Source organism: Aquarana catesbeiana, linkage group LG03 (genome assembly GCF_042186555.1).
Source record: "Aquarana catesbeiana isolate 2022-GZ linkage group LG03, ASM4218655v1, whole genome shotgun sequence".
NCBI lineage: Eukaryota > Metazoa > Chordata > Amphibia > Anura > Ranidae > Aquarana > Aquarana catesbeiana.
Window position 1 is genome coordinate 276,192,340 of NC_133326.1, and position 16,454 is coordinate 276,208,793.

At 40.3% G+C, this 16,454-nt stretch overlaps 1 protein-coding gene across 3 annotated transcripts in view; it reads left to right on the forward strand.

The window, feature by feature from the left end:
- Positions 1–16,454, forward strand: part of RASSF3 (Ras association domain family member 3) — a 242,160-nt gene that overhangs the window by 110,909 nt on the left and 114,797 nt on the right. For all 3 annotated transcript variants that reach the window (XM_073620115.1, XM_073620116.1, XM_073620117.1), the window contains exon 2: positions 8,224–8,348. In XM_073620115.1, coding sequence (XP_073476216.1) covers positions 8,224–8,348 — 125 coding nt within the window. The remainder of the gene's footprint in view (positions 1–8,223; positions 8,349–16,454) is intronic.

Sequence of the window (16,454 nt, forward strand, 5' to 3'; positions counted from 1 at the left end):
GGTATTTGCGCAGCAATTTTTTTAACGCGTTTTTTTGGGAAAAAAAAATGTTTTGTGCTTTACAAAAACCAAAACAGTAAAGTTAGCCCAATGTTTTTGCATAATGTGAAAGATGAAGTTACGCCGAGTAAATAGATACCCAACATGTCACCCTTCAAAATTGCACGCGCTTGTGGAATGGCGCCAAACTTTGCTACTCAAAAATCCCCATAGGCGACGCTTTAAAATTTTTTACTGGTTACATGTTTTGAGTTACAGAGGAGGTCTAGGGCCAAAATTATTGCTCTCGCTCTACCGATCGCAGCGATACCTCACATGTGTGGTTTGAACACCGTTTTCATATGTGGGCGGGACTTACGTATGCGTTCGCTTCTGCATGCGAGCACACAGGGACAGGGGCGCTTTAAAAAATTTTTTTTTTTTTTATTGTTCATTTTACTTTATTTATTTTAGTTTGATGCTTTTTTCCAAAAAAAAAAATTTTTGACCACTTTTATTCCTATTACAAGGAATATAAACATCCTTGTAATAGGAATATGGCATGACAGGTCCTCTTTACAGTGAGATATGGGGTCAATAAGACCCCACATCTCACCTCTAGGCTGGGAAGCCTGAAATTAAAAAAAAAAAAAAAAAAAAAAAAAGATCCTGGCTTCGATCGTAGCGGTGAGTCGGTAGAAGCACCGCAAGGCGGCGGGAAGGGGGGACGTCCCCTCTCGCCTCCCGTAAGAACGATCAAGCAGTGGAACAGCTGCTATGATAGTTCTCATGGTGTAGGGAATCGCCGGCTGAAAAAGCTGATATCTGAATGATGCCTGTAGCTGCAACCATCATTCAGATATCTCCGCACAAAGTCAAGGACGTTGTATGACGGCCGGCGGGCGGGAAGTGGTTAAAACGCTTTTTTTTTTTTTTTAACACAAAGTTGTCCATTTATACAGTATTTCTACCACATAACATGTACATGCCAAAAATGACACCCCAAAATAGATTCTCCTGCTCCTCCTGAGTACGGCGATACCACATGTGTGAGACTTCCACAGCCTGGCCACATACAGAGGCCGAGTACAGCTGAGCATGGCTCAGCATGGCAGGGTATGGCGGGGTATTGTGGAGTATGGCGGGGTATTGTGGAGTATGGCGGAGTATGGCGGAGTATGGCGGGGTATTGTGGAGTATGGCGGAGTATGGCGGGGTATTGCGGAGTATGGCGGGGTATGGCAGGGTATTGCGGAGTATGGCAGGGTATTGCGGAGTATGGTGGGGTATTGCGGGGTATGGCAGGGTATGGCGGAGTATGGCGGGGGGCATTGCAGAGTATGGCGGGGGGCATTGCAGAGTATGGCGGGGGGCATTGCAGAGTATGGCGGGGGGCATTGCAGAGTATTGCACAGCATTGCAGAGTATTGTGGGGGCATTGCAGAGTATTGCACAGCATTGCAGAGTATTGTGGGGGCATTGCAGAGTATTGTGGGGGTATTGCAGAGTATTGTGGGGGCATTGCAGAGTATTGTGGGGGCATTGCAGAGTATTGCAGAGTATTGTGGGGGTATTGCAGAGTATTGCACAGCATTGCAGAGTATTGCACAGCATTGCAGAGTATTGTGGGGGTATTGCAGAGTATTGCACAGCATTGCAGAGTATTGTGCTGGTATTGCAGAGTATTGCACAGCATTAGTAGTGAGGGATGGCTGAGCATGGATGGATGGATGTCTCTGTGCAGCGCTGTGGGCACTACACATACAGCCCACAGCGCTGCAGACATCCATCCATCCCCCTCCCCGCTCACTGTGTACCGATCGGTACACAGGAGGGGAGGAGAGGAACCGGCGTCAGATGACGCCGGTCTGTTTACATGTGATCGCGCCGTCATTTGACGGCTCGATCACATGGTAAACGGCCGCGATCAGCGGCCATTTACCGGGATCCGTGATGCGCCGGGTCCCCTGGACCCGGCGGTCACGGATGTGTTCAGGTGCGCGCCCCAGGGGGCGCGCGAGAGGGGAATTCTGGGAGGACGTCATAGTACGTCCACCCAGAGTTATCCAACCGCCCTGCAGCCGTCATTCGGCTATGGGCCGGTTGGTAAGTGGTTAAAGCAAGTTGCTTTTCACTTCATGCAAGATTTCCTCACCTGCACAGTGCACACACAGATTGTGCTGTCTCATGCACACAAACACAGTTCATAGCAGAAAAAAAATAAGTTTGACTTTTCATTCACAGTTACACCACCTGCAACACGCAATGCCTTTTGCCTGGCTGCACTTCCACACACAGCCACTAGTTCCTGACTTGAACTCACTGTGGAGCAAGGACCCGGATTCCCCCGTCTTGTGCCCGCATCCAACAACCACTTGTAATATTGGGGTATTTAGCTTAAAGGTAGAGCTTACCAGTGAGCTGAGTCCACGTCAGATATGCAGTTTTAAGGGCTTGTAGGCCCACTTTTATTAAAGAAAGAAAATGTCCGATAACAGAAGAGTTGCCCACACAGGGGTTTCAGCTTTCCACAGCAACAATGTAAGTTCAATCAAAAATACCAAGCCACCTGGCTCTCTTTAGCAGCACTGCTGCTCAGACTTATGCTTCAGCCCTCTCGGCTCTATAACAGAGTTCCTGTACACCCAGTACCTCAGCACTCTTTTTCAGCTTCCTTTTCCAGCCCACAGGCTTGGACCCTGTCTACTCTGACAGACCTGTGCAGACATGCACACTTCTCCCTTGCTTGCCTGGACTCCTCGGGAGGGTGGAGCCCAGAACTATGGTCAGGTGTCTACAAATAGCCCAACACACACCTGACCAGTCAATATGCTGGTGGATCTCAAAATCTGGAGAAAGCTGCGAAAGCAGTTTTCTCCAGTCCACATTTATGCTCTGCAGCCTTGCACCAAGCAAATGTGCATATTCTGTGTCCACTTTAACCTCATTTTCATAGTGACAGGGACTCTCATCATTACAAAATATATATATATATATATATATATATATATATATATATATATATATATATATATATATTCCATTTACATTGCACGCTTTGGGGAATTAGACCTCTTTACCAGTTCACCAGGATTGGGGTTACAATTTACTTGCTCTCATGAAGAGGGGGTGTGCAAATAGTAGCTTACCTATTAAGAATGGATCAAGTTCAATGTTCCTTCCTGTTGTTTAGCCAGCTAAAAGCCACCTATCTTGCCAGTAATTACAGCACTTACACCCATTGATTTGCTTGATTATCTTTGTGCTTGGCTTTTCCTGAACGCAATCAGTTAATAGCTGATCATTGAAGCAAGAGGAAAATGTATTTGGCAAAGAGATTATAAGCCATGGTAGTATTTTACATGTCATTTTGCCATAATGGCTAGGATAAATGCATACACACACATTAAACTTGTATAAATATTAAATTGTATGTCAAGACTAAATAAAATATATTTTTTGTACATGTCTGGAATACATGCATGTTTTTTCCAATTAAGCACGCTGCAAACTCAGAAAAATAACTAGTTGTGCCAGAAGTATAGTATGCTCCTACTTTTTGGCATGACCACACAGCTCTCAATTCCTAAGTGCATGGTGTCGACCCTGCCTGCTTAATTTCTGAAGGATTACGAAGAACACAGACCTCTCCTCCTCTCCCCTTTATCTGCATAGACAGTGCAAGAGATTATCCGCTCACATGATTTCTGGCAGAATAAACCGGTATTTTTTTGCACTTATTGAACCAATATAGCAAAACACTTTCAAGTGGACCTCCTTTGACCAAATAACAGAAGTTCATTGTTAAGGTTTGCACATACTTTAACGCTTATTTAACCACTTAAAATCCTGACCAATTCTGACATTTCTCCCATACATGTTAAAATCTGCATTTTTTTTCTAGAAAATTATAAATTATTATAATCCCTAAACCATATATTTTTTTTTAAAGCAGAAAATCTGGAGGATAAAATGGTGCTTGTTGCAACTTTTATTTATTTTTTTTTTCCAATTCTTTATTTAAATGAGGCACACGGTTATACAGAAACCTCAACACTGGTGTACGTAAAGTGGATTGTCCATGAGCAAGACCATATACACAGACACCACATTATAGTAAAGCATTAACAAATAACTGAAGACAAGGTGGTAGACTTCAGGGTCTAGGAATTTTAGATGGTATACACCATTTTATTAAAAGTGTAGGAAGAGCAGGAATGACCCAAAGGGCCTAACAGCAAGGAGAGTAATAGGAGAAGAAAAGAAAGAGGAGGAAATAAAAGTTGATGCAACTTTTGTAAACTGCACAATATTTGAGCAGCCGTTTTTTTAAAATATAAATATTCAGGAAAAAATACACTTTAATGACTTTTAATGCACACAAACAAGCACAATATAATATCAATTTTTTGGTAAAATTTAAAAAATGATGTTATGCCAAATAAATGGATACCTACCATGTCAGGCTTTAAAATTGCTCACAACTGTGGAATGGAGAAAAACTACGGTACATAAAGATCTCCATCGGCAACACTTTAAATGCCTTTACAGGTTACTAGTTTGGAGTTAAGCAGGAGGTCTGGTGTTAGAATTATTGCTCTCACTCTGATGTTCACATGTGTGGTGTAAACACTGTGTACATATGCACGTGGGACTTACATATATGTTTGCATTTGTGCCTGAGCATGGGGGCACGGGGGCACATTCAAATGTTTAAATACATTTTATTATTTATTTTGTTCCAAATGTTTTTACACACACTCTTAAAAAAATTATCAACTTTGTTGATATCACAAGAAATGAACAGTATCCCTTTTGATAGCATGGGCAGTGATAGGTAAACTTTACTATGCGATCTGGGGTCTGTTAGACCCCCAGATCTCTCCACTGCCCTCAAAAGCATCTGATCAAACTAAGATTGGTTTGATCAAATGCGTTACAAGCTGGTAACAGCTTGTAAACATCAAACTGAAAATGGAAGTGACAGCCATGATCCCAGTACAACCACGTCACCCTAAGGACATACAGATACCTTCTAGGGACGTGAAGTGGTTAATATTTGTCTCCAATATTGAGGCCCTAATTATATGTAAAACTTAGCAATGTGCTCTGTTCCAGTGATGAATTCATATTAGCATTGTTCTCAGCTATGTGCACTAAGTAACACCTTCCCCTGTGTTATGGAGATAAGGAAAAGAGGAAGTGTTTTGTAGTCCTGCTCTAGGGTTTCTTCTCCATAGATGCATTACAGCGAGTGACGGAAAATGTTTGTCTCACTGGCCAACCACTAGGAGGTTCTTGCCAGTGCTTTATGCTGGGGAATATAAATATTTGAGGTGACCTTGGAAAGTTACCGTCCTCCCGGGTCACTGCCTGGGGATGGGTGTGTTTTGCTGGAGTTCACATCTTCACAGTCCTTCTGCCTCAGAAAGGTGTTATGCTAAAGAGGAGTCTAAGCCTGGAGCCTGAAGCTTCCTGCTGCCCCGATAAAGCGGTAGTAAAGCGCATCCAAAAAAAAAAAAAAATCTGTCCCCGGGCAGTTCAGGTCATAATGTGCTGGTATGCATTGCATACCAGCACATTATGACAGACTTACCTGAAAACTAAGCCCTCCAGCAGGTTGCTGTCACCGCTGAAGGTGCTTCCATCTTCACACCATCTTCTCTAGATGCTGGCATCGGCTATCTGATTGGCCAAGCTGGTAATGACGTCACTCCGGCGCATGTGCACGGGAGTCGCTCTTTACAGCATGACTCTGAAGGAACGGCAAGGGTAACCGTGCCATTCCTTCAGAGTGCATGCATCAGTGACGTCACTGGCTGCATCTAAAGTAAATATCTCTTAAACGGTGCATGTTTAGGAAATATTTACAGTACCTACAGGCAAGTCTTCTTATAGGCTTACCTATAGGTAAAAATCATACATGGGAGTTTACTCCCACTTTAAGGGGTAGAAGGGTTGGAGGTGTAAAAGGTCTACCTGGATTGGCACATCAGGGGTTACACTTTGTCTGCCAAAGAGTGTCAAGAAGAGCTGGATACCACCTGTGGACATTGCATGGAGTTCTGGTGACTCCTTCATGGAGTACATGCACTGCCCTAATGCTCCTCTTCAAAATTTTCTATTTTTTTTTTTTTTTATATTGTATATTTAACTGACCAAAAGGAAACAATTAGGATTTTTTTTTTTTGTCAGGGTTAGCACTTTAAAAACCGAACTCAAGTATGAATTCTCATCACCTGATTTGGAATTATCTGTGTTTTAACTAACTACAGGGTAATTCTAAAGGTTTGCAATGATATATAAAACGTTATGGTCAACATTGGAATAAAAAAATGGCAAACTATGTCTGTTTTAGCATTTACATCCAGCTACTGGATTATGAGCCTACTGCAGGAAAATAATCTGAGTATTACTGTTCAGGTAATATTGGCTGTATTTTAATTTATGTTGTAAGCAAAGAAATAGGTCTGTGGAAATTGTTGGAATCATGGGAAAACTCCATAGAAACTATTGAAGGTTGATGAAAATGGAGGTCTGTTGCGTGAGAAAAGTCTGAGCTCTCTCGGTGAATCTGTGAACAAATATTTACAGCCATTTACAGCAAACAGGATAGCTATGGAAACCCATGCAGCTCTGGTGCTAGGAGATGAGGCTAGACACTCTTTCTTTTTAGGTTTATAATGAATATGGAACTTATATGTGGAAGAATATTCTGTGCTATGATGTCTGCACTAGAAAAGAGTGACTTACCGACATGGAAATTTAACATGCTATTTTCAATTTGTTTTTGATATTTTTTTTTGTAACACTGATAAAAGTATAGTAGCTCCACTCAGGGGATGCTGGGCTCCTATTGCCATGGTTGGAGGGCTACAAGCTTGCAAGCATCTCACCATATTGACGCCAGTTAATATGCCCATCTATACTAGCTACTTGTGAATTTGGAAGGAGAATAATGTGCAATATGAATAATTTCCTCCATATCTCCAATTTCATGGAGACTCAGAAATTGATGGCACACATGGTGTGTCCCAGTGTATCGGAATACATAATTTTGCGCCGTTGACTATATGCATGGCTAAGGATTTGAGGTACAGTTTAGGTGATAATAATGAATGTTGCAGAAGAAAGTGCACTGGAGTGTAATCCAGAGTATAAGTAGTAAACTGAAAAATACCAAATCTATTATTGAGGGTGTTTTATGGGTATATTGATTAAAGGTTTTGGGGATGCCAAAAGTCGACCAGGCCCAATTCCCTCACCGAAAATGTTAATGAGGTAAGTGAGCATCCGGGAGTGCCTGTGACCATTCCAAATCTATCTTTAGTAAGGTGATGTCTGATAGCGCTTTAGGCACAGGTTCCCACTACATGGACCTCTCTACTAGTCCCTTTTCACAATACAATTAGGCTTATTTTGCTTTTAACTACAAGCATGTTAAAATGTCTGCCCTTTGCCTAAACCTCTGCCTATTGCCTGACACTATTTGGGCCTTACTTTCTCCAAACTGTCCTCTCTACTCTTTAACTGAACCAATAATGCCCTCTTCACTCATAATCACACGCGATGTATGCCTTAAGGAGTTTAAATTTTGTGGGTTTATTTTACTAGTCTTTGTGCACGGAAGCAATTTTAGTTTCACAAGTGTCAACAAGCAGAGATCAAGAGCATGCTATGTGCAATAATTCTATGTGGGTTTGCTTTTATATTGGAAGAGAGAAAGGGTAAAGGGCCACAGGGCCATAATTCGGACTTTACAGGCAAGATGGACAATGATATAGTATAAATATATATTTTATTAACCATAAGTCATATCAAACAGGCCAAGTAAAAAAAGAATTAAAAACATACGATAGGCATATGATAGTAATGAGTATCTAGTGCAAACAAGAGAGTTGGCACCAAGTAAACGGCAGTGAGCCCCTGTACGTCAACGCGTTTCGCTGTTTTGCTTCGTCAGGATACACTTGGGGGTAGTTGGAAGGAACAGGTCTCACTATCAAAGATAAAATAAATCCATCAGACATTATATTACAATAACGTGTTTTGTGGCTTTAGGAGTGTTACTTCAATTTTTGCTTTTATATCTTTTCTACATAATGTTTTTTCTCCAACTTATATTGTTATGTTTCTACTGATAACTGATTATTTGGGAATACCAAAAACGGGACTGAAACATGATCTAATAATATTCATCACACCTGAAGATTATACTATACTATTACTATTTTTTTTTTTCAGATTGTAAATACACATGCCATTCTCAGTGCCAAGGCCAGGTACAACTGAACTGTGAACCGAATGGGAAATTAATGGAATGTTCACCTGCGTACGACACATTGGACCACTCGAATAACAATGATAAGGTAGACTATATTATGTTTATCTGATGACTCTCTTAGGTTATAAATCTGTAATGTATTGGTCGCTTACTGCATGTTTTGGAGAAAATGTTGATTCTTCTGAATATTTATGTGTTGCTATATTTAGTCCAAGACATAAAGAAATTGGTACAGACTTACAATGGGTATAGAAAAGAATCATCCCTTTTAAAATAATCACATTTTGTTGCTTTGCAGCCTGAAATGAAGACAGGCACATTTTTGTGTTATCTAGCTGTATTCACTTTTTATAACTCCCAAGTAAAAGATATAACCCTAACATGGAGTTGGATTTTATTGGGAACCATCATTGTAGAACTAAAATAAAAAATTCCTGCATTGTGGTTCAAGAGACATTCCTAAAAGCTTGGAAGAGAATATGAGCAATGCATCATTTTGTTATTGGTAATTCTTACTTCAAAGCAATCAATAGATACAAAAATAAACGGGTAATAGAATTAAGGACATAGATTCTACCAATAGGTTTCCATTTACCAGGGAACACTTCCTCTTTAATGCTCGAAGATGACTAATAAACATTATTGTAATGAAGGAAGAAAATGACATTTTCACATTGTTTCTGCAGTTATACTTTGTAAAAAGCCCCTGTATTTATATGAAAGAAATGCAGGAGGCCATTGTTTAATTTTTTTTTTCTGTGTTTCAAAATGAGGGTGCTTTTGTAGAATTAAAGTGACTTTGTCATAATTGCTGTTACTTGCCTGATAGGCAAGCTTAGCTTCATTTCTAGCGAAAGCTGCAGTAGTCCACAATCTTGGCTCTCCTAACCTAAATGAACCTAGAAATTCCACCCATCCAGTTGCGTACTTCCCTCAGCATGGCAGCCATGGTAGGTGTCGGTAGGCAGTTGGATTAGGGGTTACCTGTATCATTTCAGTTTATATGGATAGGGGGAGTGGGCTAATGCAGTTCACTAAACTTGTTCTATAAAGGGAAAGAACAGTGAGTTTTCGGGGGGATATATATTTTGATTTCTTACAGTGTTTACCTTAAAGTGTAAACATGGGCAATAGAAAAATTGGTATATATGATGATGTTCATCACTGGAATTAACACTGCAGTTGTTATTGTATTCTGAATGCCCATGTAACATAGCTTTATTACTTGTTAACCCTGTCAATAGAGTTTTCCACTTTTTATAACAGGGTAACAACACTGTTCACTCTACAGTAAAATCACACAGCAGTGTTGTCACCCTGTGGACAGAGTCATTTTATGATGAACATGTAGTTTCTGGTTAAATTTAACTGCTTGACCCCCCCAAGCCATATCTGACACTTCTCACATGTAAAAATCAGCATTTTTTTTTTTTTTTTAAAACTCGATCATTACTTAGAACTCCCAAACATTTTATATTTTCTGAAAGTAAAGGTCCCAGAGAAAAAAAAAAGTTGACTGTTGCAATTTATATCACACAATATTTGCACACCATTTTCTCAACACAATTTTTTTCAATAAAAATACAATTTAATGAGTTGTAGTGCACACCAACACAATTTAATGCCTTATTGTTCGTTATCCACTTAAATTTTTTTAAACGTTTTTCCTTTTTGTTAACTTTTTTTTTTTTTAATTATTTTTTTACATCCTGTCAGAGTAATTCAGTGCCACCAAAGTGATACTGTACTACCCTGGGGGGGTCATCAGGGATTTATTTTTGATTATCGCTGTTATAAGCAATAGTTTTAGCTGTCATTAATGGCTTTTATTCGTGAGAGATTGCTTGATTGCCATTCATGATTGTTTTGCTGACATTGGAATCATGTAATCGCTGTGACCAATCATAGCAATCGCATGATACCAGGTACCAATCACCATGATTTTCTGTGTCCGCCAGACACAGCGGTCATGGGTTTGTGTCGCTGCACGCATGTTTGCTGCAATGTACAGGTATTTTGTGGTGCCTGCAGCTGCCATCCGCTCGCAGTAGTATTATTATTATTATTATTATTATACAGGATTTATATAGAGCCAACAGTTTACACAGCGCTTTACAATATAAAAGGAGACAATACAGTTACAATACAATACAATACAATACAAGAAGATTAAGAGGGCCCTGCTCAGAAGAGCTTACAATCTAATAGGGTGGGGCAGGTGGTACAAAAGGTTGTAACTGTGGGGAATGAGCTGATGGAAGTGGTAGGAGATTAGTTGGACTATAATTATTAAGAGCGGGTCGACAGGTTGTTGAAGTGATCCTAGTCCAGCCTTTTATCAATTGGCATTCCTTGAAGCGCACCAGTGGGGTGGATCTACGTAAGAAAACAAGCCATACATGACCTCCCTATAATTTGACGGTCACAGGGTTCCGGTAAGCCTTGTGTGAATCATTTGTGGTGGAGGTTGGCTCACTAGAGTGGGATGCACATTATTTCTTTTGTGTGGATTCTATGAGAAGCATTTCTTTTGTGTGGACATTCACATATTGTTTGTTTATGTCTATATGCATGTTGGTGTTTTATCTGTATCTATTGAGAGCAGCACATTTTTCTGGTTAGCCCTCATGCACACAGGCTGTTAAAAAAACGTTATGAAAACGCCAGTATCTTTGCAGTGAATTTTTTAAACTTTTTTCAGCTTTTTTCAGCGTTTTTGCAATAGCGTTTTTGAGCGTTTTTGAGCGTTTTTCCGCGTTAGCGTTTTTGAGCGTTTTTCAGCGTTAGAGCGTTTTTACAGCTGAAAAACGTCTTTCAGAACCCACTGGTCCTGGGTTTTTTTTACAGCTTAAAAACGCCTATGCCACTTGCAGCTCAAAAACGCCTAGGTGGGCATGAAGCCATAGACTAACATAGACAGGCCTTTTTAAGCTGCAAAAAAAGCTCAAAAAAGCAGCTGTAAAAACGTCCGTGTGCATGAGGACTAATAGTTTTGGGTTCAATACCGCCTTCAGTTTAACATGCTCGTTTGTCCACTTTCTTGTTTTATTTAATGTAGAGATTTGTAGTCTCCCCTTTGCGGTGGGGCTTAATTGCACGTTATTCATAGTAACAAGGTTTTTAAACATTAACACACAATAACATTTCAACCAATCTGATGTCTTACCTAAAAATGTACAAAAATTAAACCACTGCCATAAGAGATGTGAAAGAAAGGTAGTTATCACAGCCCTGGACCCTAGTATGCAAAGCCAGGGTCATTGCCATGAGAGGACTAAAACTGCTAACCAGACAGGAAGAGTGTGTTCATGGCAGAGTGCTTTGGGAATTTGTACTGAAAATCCATTACCACATTAAAGGGTTTAAAACCATTCCAGCTTTTCATTAGTCGTATCTTAATCTTTTAGTCTTCCGGACTTTAAGTCTGACATATGTTGTATATGACAGTGCTTCCCAAGTCAAGCCCCCCTTCCACTATATTTTATAGAAAATAAGATAACCACAACTAGATACCTGTGTGTGTGATGCAACCTGTTTCTCAGTAGAAGAACTCATATAAAATGCTCTTGCTGGGTCATATATTGTAATGCCCCGTACACACGGTCGGACTTTGTTCGGACATTCCGACAACAAAATCCTAGGATTTTTTCCGACGGATGTTGGCTCAAACTTGTCTTGCATACACACGGTCACACAAAGTTGACAGAAAATCCGATCGTTCTAAACGCGGTGACGTAAAACACGTACGTCGGGACTATAAACGCGGAAGTGGCCAATAGCTTTCATCTCTTTATTTATTCTGAGCATGCGTGGCACTTTGTCCGTCGGATTTGTGTACACACGATCGGAATTTCCGACAACGGATTTTGTTGTCGGAAAATTTTATCTCCTGCTCTCCAACTTTGTGTGTCGGAAAATCCGATGGAAAATGTCCGATGGAGCCCACACGCGGTCGTAATTTCCGACAACACGCTCCGATCGGACATTTTCCATCGGAAAATCTGACCGTGTGTACGGGGCATTAGTCTTTTAGAAGTATAGTACCCTTTAATACTTCTATTGCTGAAAATCAACACAGAACACATATTGCCTTTGCCTTCTCATGCAGTCAGGTGTGAGTGAAGATGAAAAACAACTGTTATTAGATGCCCACCAGAAGTAGTTCCTGGCCCAGGGATTTCTCAGCTTACCTTCCATAGCAGCTCAGGGAGGACAGTCCTAATAAGAAAGAGGTAGCTTAGATCAGATCAGAGGTAGCTTAGATGGTCAGCTGGGCCAGAGTCTGACACACAGCTTCTCCAAAAGCACCAGCTACTGTGGGGAGACCTTCCCCGATTGCTACCAGAGTACTCCAGGTCCACTGGGAGGCGCTTTGTTTTTGGACCCCCCCCAATCTGTTTGCTTGAGTTACCAGAGCTAACCTGGAGTTCACTCCAAGATACACTGTTGAGTATAAGCACAAGTAGGTCTATTCTGTACTGTTTACTAAAGTAGTGATTTTCAACGTGACTTCCTGTTTGTCACGGAACCCCATCGCACTCCACTTGAGTGCTTCCGTCAGTACACTGTTTCCTCCAATCTGGACTTTTTAGATATCAGATATTACAGCCCATATATTGTAACTAAGAACCAGACGAGACTAGCTCAGTTACACATCTTGAATGTGGAATCTTTATTAGAATACAGTCTTATATACAATTCAGAAGGAGGTCCCCCCTCCTTACCATATTACCCTACCAATTAACCAGAAACATAAATTAACCTGAGCTAATTAACTAGTCATTTACCCAGCCTAAGTGACTCAGAGGTTTGACCTTTCAGGTCAGCCTTGCCGTCTTTTAGCTCAGAAGACACAACACACATTATCATAATTCTAAGCACTGATAATTCTTAGCAGACGGTCTGTCTCCTACATTGCAGACCATGGAATCCTCATCCAGCCAATGCTTTGATTAATCAGGTATTGCAGATGGCATGGCAACAGTCTACAAAACTCTTACAATGTTCCATCATTCTGATATAGTAGAATTAATGTATCATATATTTCTTGAGGGATATTGTTGAACAATATTACTGTTCCATTTTAAGTAATCTAAACCACATTCTTAATTTCCATCATTTTCTCAGTCACCCTGTGCCCTCAATAGACACAGGGTGACTTAGACTTAGGAGGTGCATGGGGAGTTGGAACAAGGGTTTCCCAAGCTTTCCAAGGGATTCTGGGTTCCATGAGCCCCGCCCAAAGTGACTCCCGTCACACTGTTGTTCTAGAATCCCATGGAGACTATACTATACAAGCATATGGCACCCTGATTGAGTCACAGAGACATTGCTGAGAAAGTTTTTTTATTATTTTGCAGTGTATGCTTGTTTTAATATAAAACACATATAGGCGTGCTATCCCTTTTAAAATATATATATATATATATATCTCAAGTTAACAAATCCAATTAAAGAATATATATATATTGTAGCAGAGCGTCCCAGAGCGAGCCAAGAAAAGTCCTGTTCGGAGTTTATACGTCTCCCAGGCTCCTCTCATACACGTTCAGGGATCTCTGATCCACAATTCAGTTCGGCTCTTGGTCCTCTCCCCCAGGCTGAATTAAACTCACCCGTGACAGACAGCCTTCGCTCTCTGCCTTGGAAACACAGACAACACTGGTCTGTGAGAGCAAAAGGTTGGTAAAAAGCCGTTAAGCTGTATCTGTGGAAGCTGACAAGCTGTAGGCTTGCTCAGCCTGGTAGTTAGGGCTTGTATATATTGTGTAGTTAGTGCCGAGACATGGCTAGGTTTTTGTTTGACCTTTTTTTGTTCTGTTTGTTTTCTGAAGCATTGTACAGCATCTGTATATAGACTTGTATATATTACCAATAAACACTGAACTATTTGTCACTACCTCACTGGATTTGGTAGCTGTGCCTGAAAGACTGCTCATCCCAGGGAGCTTTGTACCTGCTACCAGTCCCCCAGGTTACAATATATATATATATATATATATATATATATATATCCACAGTGCTTATAGATAATGCAAATCAATAAATATAGGGCAAAATGTGAATATCAGTGAGCGTAAATCCAAAAAATGTGACTCAGATTGAACCAATAAAATAAAGTCCAAAGAAAGAAAAGTCCAAGGAGGTGATTCACTCCTTGTGAATGAATATAGTGGTGCCACAAGGAAGTAAGGGTGCCATGTGACCGCTCCACACAATAGTAAAGCAGGTTGCTTACCAGACCCGCAGCACCTTTCAACCTGGCCATATACTGTAAATCCGAATACAACAGGTCTGGATGGATGCACTCAATAAATAGTGGCAAAAATAAAAAAGGTGCCATAGCGTAGTATTTTTTAAATCACGCTTTAATAAATGAAAAGGCACCTACAAAATGCTCCAGTGTATACAGCATAACATGTATAACTGCATGACTGTGAAATAAAGAAGGTACTTCTTACACTATATATTAAATAATAAAAACAAAGGTGTTAGTATGTTTGGAAATCTACAGTATGTGGAAGCCAAGTTGTGTTGTCAAGGTCCCTCTGCTCAGCATGATCCTTAGCGTTAATTTAACAAATAACCCATCCTAGGCAACACACAGCAATAAACAGATTAAAGACAGATATGCCTAGAATTAACTACGGTAATTATACTATTTTCAGGACATTCAGGCACAGTGTTCAGTTTGCTTGCTGACTGGCTGGTAAGTGTGCTTTAAACATGCGCCTTGCCCTAAAGGCTAGTCATTGATTGCTAAGACATGCTGGAGGCCTTCAGCTGCCTGGTGTGCTGGGCTTCTGATCTGTGTCTGCAGCTATACGGAGGAATAGGGTTACCTTTAGGCATGCCAGCCTTTAATCCATTTATTGCTGTGTGTCACAGGATATGAGCTTTGTTAATTTAGAGGTAGAGACCATGCTGTGCAGAGGGGTCTTGACGGGGCAATGTGGTTTTCCTATATGCTACTGACATCTCTGCCTTATATTTTTTTTTTTTTTTAGTGTAAGGAGGTATTGGGGTTTTTTTTTGTTTTTTTTTTTGCCAGGCAACTTATCTGATCAATGAGAAGAAAATGAATTTTCAGAGCTGAAAACCTCCTCAATGATGGAATTACATTCTTATTTTTATATTTACTCTGCAATTAGTTTGAGGGGTTTTGCTTTAATGAAGGCTTAGATAAAATACTTCCATGTCTACAGTCTATAAGTAAATATACGTATCATACAAGGTTTGTATTTTTTAAACCTACTCCTTTTTCCTGTGTTTGCTACTCCTTTTTCCTGTGTTTGCTATGTGGAGTATAATACTAATAGGTAGAGTATGCCCACAATCTGCCACTCTCGCTGAACCCCCCCCATGACCATGATTTTCACCAGACTCTGTATTGTACTCTTCACCAGATACCAGACTTTGCTGCAGTTCTTCATGTAATACTTGAGCATGGATGTGTTCACTCAGTATGAGCATCATGTATATGGGAAAATGGAGCTCACATACTAGATAATAGATGAATGTGTGCAGACTTGCATTGTGTGCCAATGCCCCTTGTTTTGTCACTGAATGCAAGTGTCAGCATACCTTTTGTCCAAGTTTCAGGTTAACTGATTAATTTACAGTACCAGTCATGCATTACTAATAATATCTAGCATCTTGATCTCTATTCACAACATACAAAGTGGTATGATCATAAAATCAGAGCTATAATGTTGGAATGGGGAATAATTTGCAAAGTATTTAGTCATCCTCCCAGTAGAGTAAATCTGTGAATTTTTGTTGTTTCATATAAATAAAACATATCTACTATTATGTCGTATGGCATACCAGTAAAAAATAAATTCTTAATTCAGTTCAACCACCATAATATACAGCTCTGTGCCCAAAACATAAAAGGCAGTCCTAGCATCAGATATATTTGTTCATGTTAAGTACTTGCATGTTTGTCTGTGAGACTGTTGCGTGTGACACTGTAGGCATATTATGTGTGTATAAGGGTTCAAGCTCAAGTCAAAATTACTGAGGCTTATGCCAAGATTAATTGCATTCACTTTAATCAGGTTGATTTAAAGTGGACCTGTGGGTTCACCCTATCTTCTTAGGTGGACTTAGGTCCAAAGAAGAGGAACCTACCAGTTTTGCGGACATCTCCATTCTATCTTCAGGGTACCCTGAGATCTGCTATATTGAT